At 39.1% G+C, this 14,836-nt stretch overlaps 1 protein-coding gene across 3 annotated transcripts in view; it reads right to left on the reverse strand.

The window, feature by feature from the left end:
- Window positions 1–8,318, reverse strand: part of ACBD5 (acyl-CoA binding domain containing 5) — a 30,644-nt gene extending 22,326 nt beyond the window's left edge. The window contains exons 1-5 of one of the 3 annotated variants that reach the window (XM_039548428.1): window positions 8,117–8,318; window positions 6,843–6,963; window positions 5,297–5,369; window positions 1,509–1,620; window positions 1,348–1,380 (exon numbers count right to left, since the gene is read on the reverse strand). In XM_039548428.1, the coding sequence (XP_039404362.1) occupies window positions 1,348–1,380; window positions 1,509–1,620; window positions 5,297–5,369; window positions 6,843–6,963; window positions 8,117–8,192 (415 nt within the window). In that variant the 5' untranslated portion in view covers window positions 8,193–8,318. The remainder of the gene's footprint in view (window positions 1–1,347; window positions 1,381–1,508; window positions 1,621–5,296; window positions 5,370–6,842; window positions 6,964–8,116) is intronic. The other 2 variants (XM_039548426.1, XM_039548427.1) reach the window with 2 other exon arrangements.
- Between the last annotated feature and the right edge of the window lie 6,518 nt (window positions 8,319–14,836).

A 14,836-nucleotide genomic window follows, 5' to 3' on the forward strand; every position in this document is an offset into this window, starting at 1 on the left:
TTGTGAAAATTCTGCCGTAATTTATTGTGGCATAATCAGATATTGCTTGCACCTGTAAGCGGTATGAACAATGACATATCACCAGAATTATTGCAACAATGACAGAACAAGGTAAAGCTGAAATCTGCTATTCTGTTTAACTTACACCACCTTATGTTTAAACTGCCTCTTTAAAAAACAAGTATGTTAGATTTGTTATGGAAACAGGTACACTTTAACTTCCATGATTCTCTGTGTATCTAGGCAAGTCATTTTTTAAAGAAGTGGCTTCTGGCACTGTGCCATAGACACCAAGACTAAGTAAATCCTTATTAGACAGATCACCGACCTGAATCTACTGATACTCGTACCTGCCTATCAATCCAGCTGTCAGGCAAACTTACTGCATCCCACACATGAAATATACACAACTTCAGTTGAGAAAAAGTCATATGCACTTTCAAAATGGCCATGTAAAAACTTCTACCATTACTCTTCCCCCAAAACAATGAAAAACTATTTCTGTTTCTCTGATGCTTGATAACAAAACCATTTTCCTTTAAGGTAGGGGGAAAAAAGCCACACACAAAAGGCAACTTAACCAGTCGACTCATACTTCTTAAGGACATTAACCAATTTATTTGTGCAATGGATTTGGTTTTTAAAATCAGTTTCAAGTTTTGCCCTGTTGCATTTCAGTTCTTAAATGTCATTTTAAGCCAGATTTAAAGAACTGTAAGACTTACATGACAACCTTATGAACACATTACAACCTTATGAACACATAATAACTGGTATGATCAAAACAGCCTCACAGTGGTATTGCTAAATATAAATCAACACACTGATTTTTATGCAGCTGTGACACCACTAGGTTTGCCACCTGACAGTAATTTAAACTATTCAAATATTCCTTTAATGAACTTGAGCATCAGAAAATTTGTGTGTGTTAAAGAAGCCATGATTTAAAAAGCATGGGGTTTTACTGTGGGTTTTTTTTAATTTTAGATTAGATGACAGAGCTGGATTACCAGAACTGCATTCAGTTTGATAATCCACAGCTACATCAGAATGTATCAGTACACATTAGTTGTTCCTTTTCATAATAGAAAGGCACAACTTGATTTGGTTGGGAGAGTTGTTTTATTTTAAATACTCTCCTGTCTCCAGGCTTCCTTCAGAAGCTCAAAAAGCCCATCTACAAGGACTAAACATGCAACTTTCTGGATCTAATCACCCCAAAAGTAAAATAAAACAAAATCCAGCCTAATGAGGTGGCAAGCTCAGAAGTCACAAGTGTTAGCAGGAAGTTCCTACAGCACCAAAACAATGGAAACGATGGATTTACACATAATTTATTATTCCTACCTTCCAAATACTTAGAGACTTTCTCCATTCGAACTGCCATATGGTAAAGAGAATGAACAGAGACATGTAACATTTAGCTTTTAAATTATTTACAGAAAACAAGCCCCCCAAAACACTGAGTTATGATTATCAGTAGTACAACGAAAGTTATTTGTCCGAACCTGATGTTAGGTCAGATCCTCTGTTCTTTTTATCTTCTACTATTTCATAGAATGGGCCTATTACTTGTAGTAACTCTTCAACTTTGTCCGTCATTGGCATACTCTCAAGAATCTGCACAAATCCAAAACATGAAGCATCTTATGAAACAGCATTTTAATGATTCATTCATTCATTTCAACTGATTTTAGAAACTGCTGGTCATTGTAAAGCTCAGTAACGCTTCACTAAGTCACTAAACATGTTATTCTGATTTTTTTAAACTTTTCTTAATTACAGGGAAAAAACATAAAACTAAGTTATTGAACAAGAATCTTCTACTTAATTTTCTTCAGGTGAAGACAAGATGAGAGAGCTAACACATTTGCCAAGACTAAAACACAGCTCTTGACACCGTATTTATTAGTAGACGTTGGAATCCATTATTTCTGCAATTTCGAACTAAACCATCTCAAAATTCAAAAGGCTGCTATTATCTGATATAATTATTTTATAGACAAGTCTTTCCACAAAGAAAATAAAACGGAAATACTTTTTTCGTCTTAGAGGATTCTTTGTACTGTCAAACCCTGCCATCTTCAATGGAACACAAGGAGCAGATCAGAAGTGCACTACTAGGTGCTTCTAAACCCAAACGAAGAAGTGGACACAATACAGCAAAACTGGGACAGCACAAAGACACACTCAGAAGAAGAACAAACTAGAACCAAGTTCTGCTCTTGAAGTCATGTGGAGCATTTCTTCATTTTAAGTTACAAAAACAATACCTTTGATCATATGATAGGAATGCAAAATCTTAAATCTAAAATAAATTAAACAGAAGAGATTAAATAGTTGGATACTATTTTAAAAGCACATGGTATTATTGTCCCATTCTAGTTTAAGTCCTTTCAAACAAGCTTTTTGCCAATAGCTTTGTTCCTTTTTCATCCTCTACTTCTTTAGTTACCATATTTTAAAAGTGGCAATAGCTATAGGTAGAAACTCAGACTGAAACAAACTAACAGCTACAGCACACCTCCTCCTCCTGAAGGGCACCAAGAAAGCAACAGATGAAGGTACATGCTGCCACAGAACATGCTGCTCAAAGGCACCAAGCACACCAGTAAGCAGCAGGAGCAAAAGCTGCAGCATTATTGCACAAAGCAGGAGCTCCAGGCAGGCTAACACCTAGCAAGTCAACACTTGCAAACCAGTCAACGATACCAAGAGACAACAATTCTATCGACCTGCGGTTTCATTGCCACTTCTCTGATCTGTCCAGTGAACGTAATTCATTCTGTCTTTGTTAGGGAGAAATACTCAGATACAGAGCTGGATATGAAACAGAGATTGAACAGTTTTGTGATTGCCTTTTTTCACTTCAATAACATTGAGAGAAACAAGAAGCCTATTCTAGAATAAGGCTTGTATTTGTTACGTATTTATTTCTATAGTCAGCTCTGTAAACTGTTTCATACATGCATTTCTATGATGTCTGCACATTACTGCTCTTCATGTATTCTAAATAGACCTCAATATATTCTGTGCTACTTAGAGCAATTCTTAGAATTTTTTCTACCTGCTAGCTTTTACGTGAGCATGGAAAGAAAAAACACTTCCACAAACAAAAGCAACTCCTTACTTATATAGCCACCAGGCTTAATAAGCAATCTCAAAATTTGACAGTGAAAAATAAGTTATTATGTATCCTGATTTACTGTTTTCCTTGGATGACACATAATTCATATATACTCATGTTTTAAATTAGAATCACCATATAGTGTTAATGCTTCAGGCTAAGATATCACTTATTTGTAATATGTAACAAAACATTGTATCTGAAATGTAAACAAATTAGTTTAAACAGCATTGCAAAATAAATTTCAGAAATGCTACTTGAAACAAACTAACCTTGAGTCTGAGCTCAGGTGCATTTTGTTTATTTTAAAATAAGACATTTCATCATCTCTCACCAGCATATCAAAATCTCACCCAAGACACATTCCTCAACTGTGATTTTCAAGGTTACCACATAAGGAGAGAAAAAAAACCCAAAACAAATTTAGAATTTTGTGACAGGGTCATCTGATGCATGTATAGCCCAAATACAATGTGCAAATGCCAGGGAATGCCCCAGGACTGGGAGAATATGGGAATCTTATACACCCTTAAACACAGTTCTGGGATATCAGCCTGCAAGTGGGTTTTTGGTCTCTTAGACATGGATGCAGCAACAGCAGACTGCCCACAGTAAGTCCACAAGGATTAGTGCAGTATGTGCTGATAGAACCACCCAGTGGAAACATTTGAAATGCACTTCCATTGACATTTCAAGTAGAATCAATTGGGATGGAAAAGCTGAAGCTAGTATTCCAAATGTGAGAGCTGAAACCAAAAGCAAGGTAAACAGACTCTCCAGTTTCAAAGCTGAGCAAGGCAAGAAGTCCTTTGCTCTCCAATCCCTACATGTAATCCGCACAGAGGAAGAGTATTTGTGGTTCATTAGGGTCAAGTAAGCAGACTTCCTAGAAGGAGGCTTACTAGAGTTGTTTTAGAACAAACATTGCAGTATCACTTAGTTTTGGTGTCCTGACCAAACCAGTTACTGCACCTAAAAAAACCCACAAGGCAATCTACTGAAATATCAACATATATTGAATCCAAGATTTGAAATTAAGCACTAAACCTTGTGGCACACATTCAAAGTAATTATTAAAATTTAGTAGGATTTTTAATCAAACAAACAGTATTTGGCCTTCTGTGTTTTCAGGAGTAGCTTATTTTTCATTTTAAAGCAGATACAGTAATACCAGCAGGAACTAAATTACCAAAACTATGGATAGGCAAAAGAACAGTAAATCAGACTCCAGCTCCTTGCCTAGTAAAAATTTTTGTTGCATTGTCCATTAAACAGGTTCAGAGTTTGATGTCAAGATAGTGGCCTAGGAAAAAAGCACGTGTATTTGGAGTAGAACTTTTTCCCCTTGATCTTCTCCCTTTGATGCTAACCTCATTATAATAATAGATTACAATTATACTTTTATCCAGATTGACAGCAAACAATCTTTAAACTGGAAAAGTAATTTCGAGAAGTTTCAGTGAAAAGACTGCAGTGAAAAGGGTTAGTTAATAAAAGACATGAAACTTTAACTCTGTTTAATTTAGTTAATGCTGCAATTCCTGCTTAATATGGTAACTGTGACTGTTTACAAGCTACACATCTATTCCAAAACAGAGCACATTATTCAATGCTAACAGTTTCACTGCAACTATAATATACATGGTGTATTTTCATGACAAGTACAGAAAATTCAGGTTGCTGAGTTCTTCCTGAAAAATCGAAAAATATTAAGTTTACATATATGATTATATTCATGTCTCCAGTCATGAGAGTGAGACCTTTTCTCCTGAAGTCCTTCTGGAAAGTTGTTTTAGTCTCTTTTCTGGGATAAGGATCACTTACCTCTCTCAGCTCTAAGAACTGATGCAGTTTGCAGTACAGTTTTTTTTTCCTTACTGCCCCCTTAATCATGATTTCAGTATTTCACTTTCTTTAGCTCTGTCACTGAAGCTTCTAATCAGCTAGAACTCTCATGTTTCTCTGAAAACAACACAAATTCTGTAGCTTACAAAGGAACTTTGTAATTTTCTTCTCCCCACAGGCCAAACAGTATAGTACTGAAATGTAACAGTTCACATAGGGGATAACTCATTTCGAGCTTTGGCAGTAGTAGTCAGCAAGACCCAACTCACATTCCTCTATTTCTGGAACATTTGTTCTAGAAAATCCCTGCATTAGTAAACATACCTTTTTCATTTCATCAACATAGGCTATCATGGCTTCTTCTTTGGACATGTTTCCCAAGGCACTCCAAGCATCCCTAGGAAAGAAAGTCGCACACCTTCAGTATCTTCAGGGCATACTGGATTTTTTTCAACTTGGCCTTAAGTAGGTCAGTTATGTAATGTCTGAAGTTTCTCTGATACAAGTAAAATGCAAGAGCGATTCACTTTTTTTTTTAAGTACAAATATATAATTTGCTAGGATAATCACACAGCGGAAGAAGCAGCAACAAACTGAACAGACTAGGGACTGAAGAGCTCCTCACTGACTGCCTATGATTTTGTACCCAGTAAGCTGTAAGTAAGACACAAACATTACCCTATTGACTAAGTTGAGTTTAAGATCCTCTGCTGTATAAAACAAACAGGCCCAGACACTTCAGCCAGCACTTACAAACAGCTGTCACTGGGGCAGAACAGGCCAAAAAGAAAAATCTGTCCTTTTTGAGTTTAGCAATTGGGAAAAGACACATCAGCCTACTAGGCAAATAGTGTAGCCATCAGCCCAGTTACCACAGCAGCTACTTATAACCTAAATAAAATCTTCCCCTCTCCAACTCCGCAAGACAGAAGACTCTAACCAAATTTATCAGTATTGCACAAGGAATCTGTCAGAACACAGACTGTAATAAAACATTTCCTCAGTCTTGCACATGACTTGACATTCCAGAGTATTCGTCCCACTCACAGAAAACCACCAAGGTTGGTGGCTCACACTCCAGCTACAATCAGCCAGGTGGATGAAAGCTCACTGCCCTAGTCTGCCCCCTGCCCTAGTCTGTCCCCTGCCCTCTGGTTTGGGTAGGCTGAGGAGGAAGGAAGGAGGGAAAAAAAAGTCCTAGGAATCATTTCACAGATTCCCAAGACCACCACGACCATAACACAGCAAGAATTATTTTCTTCAGGACAAATCATCATTAAAATACTGTAAGCAAAACATTCACATTGGTTTTTCAAACAGAACTTAGCAATTTGGTGAATCAGAGGTCTTCCCAGGACAAGGCAAACACAGACAGTGGGAAGCCCTTCCACTGAGCAGACAAACCAGAAAGACACATAAACCCAACCTCCCCACAAAGAGCTCAAAGCTGTATTAGTGGTTGCCAGTGAGCACTTATTTACTTCAGGTTCACATCACACATGAAAACTCAAGAAGGAAGAACTCCAGACACTCATCCACATCACTTATTCTGCAGAGCACCTAAAATTTCACTTTACAACACGGGATAAACACTGCAGAGGTACCATGATGCTGGTTGTCCAAGAAAAACCTGCCCACCTGCATAATCAAAGGGAACATTTCCACCTGCAACTCTGAGAAGTTATAAATTATTTGAGCTAGAAAGCTGGAGTACAACAGAAAACTAATTCGAGCATCAAAGTTTGTAAATGTTATTTTTATTTTAAAAAGAAGGAGTTTAGTGAGATTCTTTCTCCAAGCGCTACTCTTCTAAACATCTCCACTCCAAGCATAAAAGAAATCCCCAAAACAACAACTCATGAAAAGTTACCATTTGTATCTACCAATTGGATCCCAAAATCCAGGCCGAGGAATGTTACAGGGTCCTTGGGTTGCTTGCTTATAAAAGCTATAGAACTTGAGCATCATTTCATTCGTTGGCTGGAATGAACCTAGTGAAAGCATTTTAAAAGACAATTAAATTGTCATCAAGAATATTAGTATTTTACAAGCTTAATGGTTCTGTGAGAAAACAGCCTGCAGTCTGTTACAGCCTGACTCACAGCAGTACAATATAAGTCAACAGAGAACATCTTCACCTCATCTACCGAGAACCAGCACCACTGAAAATATTTACTGTACAAACAGCAAGTTTCAGATGGAGTTTAAAGGACTATAACCTTTACTACTGCTAAGGTCAGACTCCACAATTAGAATAAAAAAAGGTAATAAGTAACATATAGCCAATGTCCTTTCACTCAGTTTAAAGGGACAGGTTTAGCTCCCAGTAAATAAAGTATCTTGCAAGTCATTTTACTGTTAACAAATGATAACTTATTGAGAGTCTCCAGAACTCAAAAATAAACAAACCAAACAAACACAACTCAAAACACAGCCTTCTGCAGTGTTTTTGTTTACTTTAGGTATTTGACAACACTTTCAGTAACAGTTTCAATATACCTCCCGATTTGTTTTTCTTTTCTTCCTTTGTGGAACACACTTTTGTAGAGGTAGAAAATGTAAATATAAAACTCTTAACAGCTGGCAGTGAAGATTCATAACCAATCCATTAAATCAAGTAGCTTGAGGTTGGATTCTAATCATTAGAAGTTTACAGTGACCTTTACCTCAAAACCTCAAAAAAATGCGATTTTACTTACACCAGAATTAATGATGTATGTAATAATCAACTTCCAAAAAAAATTATTATCATAACTCTTATCAAAAAGATACGTTCTGATTTTTTTTTTTTTTTGCTTTTCCATTTTGTTAACTCTTTCAGCAGAGGGGAACTCACGGTAACAGCTTTGTTAAAGCAACTTCAAGATTTCAGGGAGGCTGAAATCGCGGGGAGCTGACAGATCCCCTGGTCCAGGCTCCCGACTCAGGAACTCCTGGCAGGGCTCGGAAGCCCCCGAGCCGGCGCTTCCCCGAGAGGCGGAGAGCAGCACTAATGCCGAATTTCCAGCGGCCCTCCAGCCGCTGACAGCGCCCAGCCGGGGCGGCCCCGCTACCCTGATCCTGCCGCGGCCGCGGCCTCGCCCCGCCGCCCGCCCGGCCCCGGTGGCGCAGGTGCCGCCGGACCCCCCCCCCCGCCGCACTCACCATTTTTGGGCAGGCTCTGGATCACCTTCACGGCCGCCTCGAACCTGGTGGCGTGCACAGAGCCGGTCTCGGCCATGGCCCCGGCCCCTCACCGCCTCCTGCTCGGCTGCCGGGCCGCGTCCCGCGGGGCAGGCTCAGCTCAGCGCCCCCGCCGCAGCCGCCTGCACGGGGGCGGTGCCGGGAGGTGCCGGGCCGTACCCAGCCCCAGCCCCAACCCCGTTCCCGGCCTCGGCCCCCGCCCCCGCGCCCTCCCCTCCGGCGGGGCCGGGAGAGCCCGCCCAGCACCTCAGACCGGCCTCGTCCGCACCCCCGCCCGGCCCCGCGCTCAGCCCACCCCGACCTCCGCCCCGGCCTCAGGCGCCCATGTTGCGTCTCCCACAGTGGCTCCCTGCCCTTCCCTCCTCCCGCACCGCCCCGAGGCCGCGGGGGCACGCCGGGAAACGTAGTTTCTTTCTCTCTCCTTCGTCTTCCTCTTCCTCCCCTCTTTCTCCCCTGCTTGTATTGCCACAATACAGGAAAATGAAAATTTAGAAACGTGTCATAATCCACCCGTTTTACGGACCTCAGCTATCCTCAGGACATCTACCATCCAGCACCCTGGCAGCCTGCTGTGCTGCTACCTCCCCTCCTCACAGCCATCCTCATACCCGCACCTAGTCCCACACAATTCACCTAAATTACCACTGTAGACACATTTTTAAAAATAGTTTCAATGACTCTTATTTACATTAAAATTTTAGGCATGCCTAGAACCCAGGGAGCAACTATTTCCATGGTATCCAGAGATGTGGGTGAATACCAGCACAGTACTACCAGTTAGCTCAGTAGCTAAATAAATGAATGGCCTTATTCAAAAGCGCTGCGCATCCAGCACTCTGCAAAGTCAAACAAAAGTATGCTAAACCAACTGCTTTTGTAGCAAATGGAATAATTTACCCAGTGAGCAACAGGATGAATTAACAGCCCCATTGAATGGAACTGAGTACAAAATCTTGGCATTCAAGTCAGTTCATTTATCTAGTACACAATATATATTTTAAATTCCTCTGAAGGCAGTTGTGTGCTCACAGTGTCCTCTGGTGGGACAGAAAAGCTCCAGAGAGAGGGAATTAGAGCAGATCAGCCCCAGCTCTGCTGAGCTAGTACATTCCACAAGGTCAGCAGCCAGCTGGCCTGGGGAGAGCTTTGCTGGAGAGAAGCTGACACTTCCAGAGGTGTTCAGATAGGATTCCCCACACTGGGCAAACGATGAAGCCGTGTTATGAGCACTGCACCACTCCTGAATGTTACAGAATAATTTCTCTGCATTTTTCATTTTGAGTGCTAGATTTCTAAAGCATTTGTGAGCTTCATACTAAGATCTATCATCTTTTTTTATCCACGAAGGTAGCAATGACAGAAGCTCAGATCAAAGGGAAGTGCTTTTTGAAGATAAAGGGGTCTCTGTATTCTTTGAGCATTCAAGGAGTTAATTTCAAAAAAGTAATACAAAAATTAGGAGCTCTTTGTGACGCCAGCTGATGTGTAAATTCTGTTTATCCGAGACAATCCATAATGATGTTCACCTTTTAATTGATTTAAGAGAAATGCAGTCTGCATTTTTATAATGAATGTTCCCAGACTTTCACTGGAAGTAGGCTTTAAAAGAGATGCAAATGACAACCTATATAATGGCCGTGCACAGAAACAGAAGCTGCCCTCTTTGAACTGAAGATGTGTGAGAGTGTAAGATCTGCAGATCCAGAATGAGGTAATTGAAATAACCCAAAATAATCAGTACCATCATGCTCTGACACAAGCATGAAATAGTAAATGAGAGGCAAATTTTGAGCACTGATGAACATATTGTGAGAACATATCACAAATGACTAGTTAATTTTAATGCTCATATATAATACTAATTAGCATTGTTATTAGATGTCTTTATGTATATTTTGCATTCTCAGTGCTGTGACTTCCATGAAGAGTTAACAATAATTAAATGTGGAGTACAGGTAATAAAGGAGACCCTCTCATCTCTCACAGACAGCCAGGAATGGATCTGCAGTTTTATCTCAAGGAGGACCTAGGCTCCATTCTTTAGGGAACAAAATTATATTCATGCTTGCAAAATCTAATTATAACATGTATGTTAAACTGGGCTGTGTTTCTATTGTTCCACAAGAGCAGTTTCCAAAGTAATCTTAAGTATGACTTGCTCTTATTTTTTTTAGCATCCAGTGTATGAGAAGCCAAGCTTTGGGAACTGTGATAGAAACAGTGACCAATGCTGCCCATCAGTTGAGATGTGAGAGAGGAGAGACCATGGCACTCTACTACCAGTGTGATTTGGCAGCAAGTGCAATGTGTGACACTTGACATGTCTGAATGATTTGCAGTCCTCACACTCCTCTTCACTTGGTGTTTCACGAACTACTTATGGAGATCCCATGAATCACTAATATGAGGCATTCCTAGCAGCATTAAGACACATAAAATCTTGTATGGAAGCATGCTTTTGGAGTTGCTGAAGGCATACATTTAGGGGAACTCTGAAGAAAAGGCAGACAATCATGATTTTGAGTGTAACCTTGGACCTTCACAGGTGCATTAGGGATGGTTATTGAGTTCAGCGCTGTTATGCCACAGGATAGTCTATCAAAGTCTGATGTGTAGAGCTACCTCACAATCCTAATTTTGTGCTGTTTGTGAGCTGCCACTCTCCCTTCATATAGTTTTCATTTGTATCCTACTGCATTAGTTTTCTAGCAGTTGCTTGCAGTGCTGAGCTAGACCCCAGCCCAGCTTGAAGAGCACCTTCATTTTACTTGAGGGACAAAGGAGTCAGTTAAATCATGCAAGTGAAAAGCTGAAACTGGAACCAATTATGCCTATTGCTCCCTCAAGGGTCTGAATCACAGCAGTGTATTTTACAGAATACTTTAAAAATTGTTCTCAAGAAAGTGGACCATAGTCTCATATGCATTATGAGCAAGTTCTGTAAGCTACCAGATCCAAGAGCATGTAATTTTAGCAAGGCTTACTTTTTGAAGTATGTAATCCAGCGGGGAGGAAAAATGAATTATTTAAAACCTAATAGTCATAATTATGGAGAACTAAATTAGCATTACAATTTCTAAGTCAAATCTACATGCTGATGAAGAATGAAAAGATGTTGTCTAAGAAGGGAAGAGTTTTTTGTAAGGAGCAACTTTCTATACTGTTTACAGTAGAAAGGCTAATGTTTCAAATAACATTTACTTGGAGGATTTTTTAATGAAACAGTGAAGGATATTAGTGTCAAAACCAACAGCTCTGGAGAAAGAGAACTATTTACTTATCATGAATATGGCAAAAACAGCAGCTGAAATTTGTTCACTTATGTAGGCCAATCTGTGTTCCTTGGGAAAAGCCCTTTGGGCAAAGGACTAGTTTGACACAAACAAGAATGCTTTTGGGGATAGAAGTTTCCTTGTGAGGTTCAGTTACACCCCTTAATAACTCGACTAGAAATACCCATTCATTTCACAGTTGGGGATTAAGTACCGGAATTATTTTTAACCATTATTAACAGCAGCTTCTCTGCTTAAGGATTAGCCTCCTTGTTGTCAAAGGCATTAAAGGTAACAGATCCCATTTCAAATCTCTTTTGAGTGATTCAATTCAGGCATCTCAGGTCTTTCAGTGATCAATATTTCAACCCATGTTTTTGTTTTCTGCCATGTTCCCCCACTTCACACATATTTCAAAAAAGTAGATGGAGTTACAAGAATATAAGCTTAGATCTGTTTCATAAAATGCTCTTTGAAGAACAAAATATGATCATACTTTCAAAGACATGCAGCAGTATTTGACTTTGCATTGAACTATACAGCACTTACGAAGTCAAAACCTTTTACAGGTTTATATCTTTGTAGGTTCTGAAGTATAATGCAGTGCCATATTGTGTCTTAAGTCCCTCTTTTTTTCTCCAAGCCTACTATTCATCTCTTTGATGAAATTTTTAATAAAGTTCAGTTTTCCTTACTGCCTCAAGGTTTTGTTCTTGTAGAGCCAGCAGATAGTTATAAGAGAATTGTTCAGATTTTGCATATTCTAGAAAGAACATTTTAAAAATCCCGTTCCCTTACAGAGCCGTAAACTGAGCTTTGAAAAGTATGTAGTTTCATCTTGCAGCAATGACAAACTGTGTCTTATTAAACAACAGAAGACAGCTCGTAATAAATACTTAATCCTTTCCCTTCAGTAAAATATACAGTTTCTGGAGGTCAAATTGTGCTGTCATTTACAGTGATATAAATTTGGAATTACTTGATTGATTTTGGGAATAATATTTATGGTGTTACACATTTTCATAATGCAAATGAGTAAGAATTTGACTCTGAAAAATTGAACTGTGTCTGGTATATTATTTCCGTTTTGACATTTGTGCTTCTTGTCTTCTCAGCTACTGCTTCTAAAGTTTTAGCAGCCTATCCCTGTGTAATTTGCCTCTTGGGAATAGGAGACAAAATACTGTGACTGGATCATATTAATGTGCTTATGCAATGGCGTATTTATAGCCAGACAGCTCTTGTGATATTTTCTTTTCAGTATCTGAAGGGGGAAAAAAATGAAACACCCTTACTTTATGCATGTTCTTTTAAAACTCTAGCAAAGAATTTTATTATTCTTTCTAGCAAGTCTGAAAAATGACCTTGTGAAAATTTGGTGATTTTAATGACATTTTTAATGTGTGTACAAAGCCTGGAATATAACTGGCAAACATCTCAAGTATTTGCAGGCCTGTGTTTATCATTGTGGATATTTATCCAGGCAGAAAATATACCACTGTGGTTTTAGTAAATGGGTTTCAACAATTAATTCAACAGATTGGTGAATTACTGGAATGAGTCCTCCAACAAGCTCTCAGAAGGATTTAAGAGTGAGTTTAATCGGGTGTCTCAGCACGGGACCCCCATTCCATTGCAATCCCCATAAGCACCCAGCTCTTTTGCTGTACCAGTCGTAGTAAAGATCAGACTTTGTAGAGCTTTTGATGGGGTACCCTTCCTTCTTGGACCAGGGTAAAAGAGCAGAGGAGGCTGCTGTTCTGCTAAGTTCTTTATTTCATAGTCTCATAGCTTTCTTGAAGGCAGAGTTCGAAGGGGGTTACATGATAAAGGCAAGCAGCAACAGCAAACAGCTGGCAAAACCAGCTTCTTCTTCTTCTGTATGCTCTATATGCTCTATACTCTACATGCTCTATACTCTAGACTCTATGCTCTATATGCTCTATGCTCTATATGCTCTGTACTCTAGACTCTATATGCTCTATACTCTATATGCTCTGTACTCTAGACTCTATTTTTTTTCGTACAGAAGTATGGATTATATTTGTTAACTGACCAATAAGATTAACACACAATTCTAGTTTTCCTTTTCTTAACCTATCCAGGTCTAATTCTATCAGTCTTAAGTCTTACACAAGTGTTACATAGGTATTACACAGATTTGCATATACAGTTTCTATCAGCTCTTATTGTTTATGTGAACACTCTATCTAAAAAATGTGAACAGTATAATTCTATCTATATTTTGTCTAATGTAAAGAATTCTGTGAAAAGGTACCACTGCTGCAGCAAGAACTGTGTTTAAGGTCTCTGCTACAGCTTTTTAATGTTTAAGGCACTTAGCATATATTTCTACTAAAAGTTAAAAATCTGTATTTCTATTTCACTTTGGTGTGGCTTCATGTATCTCAGCTTGTCCAAAGGTTTTAATTCAACCCCTGTGCTTTGGCTTCCCTCTGGGCCTGAGTCCAGAGGAGCTTTCACTCCAACAAGACTTCTGTAGAAATCAGTGCCAGCTAGACACTTTTCCAGTTGTAAACCATGGATTTTTCACTCTCATATTCAGATCACATTTGCTGCAAGACATTTCTAACAAAATTTATCTGGGAAGATTTATTGAGAAAGAAGTTTGACATTCAGGAACTGTTTCAGTTTATACTGTTAAATCATTTCTGCTCAACTGAAATAAAGGCACTGTCTTTGCTTCATAGTTTTGGGGTGATAAGGCCTGTCCAGTTCACTTAGATGGGGTAGATGGGTGAACTACAACAATGTACAACATCTCATGATCAGACCTTATGGGTTTTGCCATTTAAAACAAAAAATTAATTATTAGACTGAGTATTCTAAAGTAGAAAACTATTGTATGAATAAATAGGATGGATGAAAAGTGAGGAAATCAAGTGTCGTAAGTGGTTTTTTAGTTTTCTTTGCACTAAAATATTCTGATCACTATAACATATGTTCAGCATGAGAAAGTTAATATCAAAGCTTCTGTAAATGATAGGTTAATGAGAAAAGACAGCTGTCAGTTTTTGTTTCCCAAAAACTAGAAAAAAATCAACTTGCTGAATAGATTCCTAAGTAAATTACTGTTGGTTTTAAAAAATAACCCAAGAAATAGAGACAATTTAGCTATATAAAATGAAAATGATCCTTGAAACCACAGAAGTCTCTGAATGCACCTAAAGAGAGGTGTTTAAATGTCTGCAGCAGATAAAGACAGAAGTGCAGCCCTAAAGTTAGTGGGGAGCTGGGCGGCCACGTCACTGTGACAATTACATTGGAATCTGAAACAGAGTTATCTACCAGAGGGCAGAGGGCAGTTTCAGGAGGCATTATAAGTCTCCTCCCAAAGATGTACCCATTAAAGAGCCCAAGTCTTCAGTGTCATAGAGATTACTTTAAC

This window comes from Corvus cornix, chromosome 2 (genome assembly GCF_000738735.6).
Source record: "Corvus cornix cornix isolate S_Up_H32 chromosome 2, ASM73873v5, whole genome shotgun sequence".
NCBI classification, from domain to species: domain Eukaryota; kingdom Metazoa; phylum Chordata; class Aves; order Passeriformes; family Corvidae; genus Corvus; species Corvus cornix.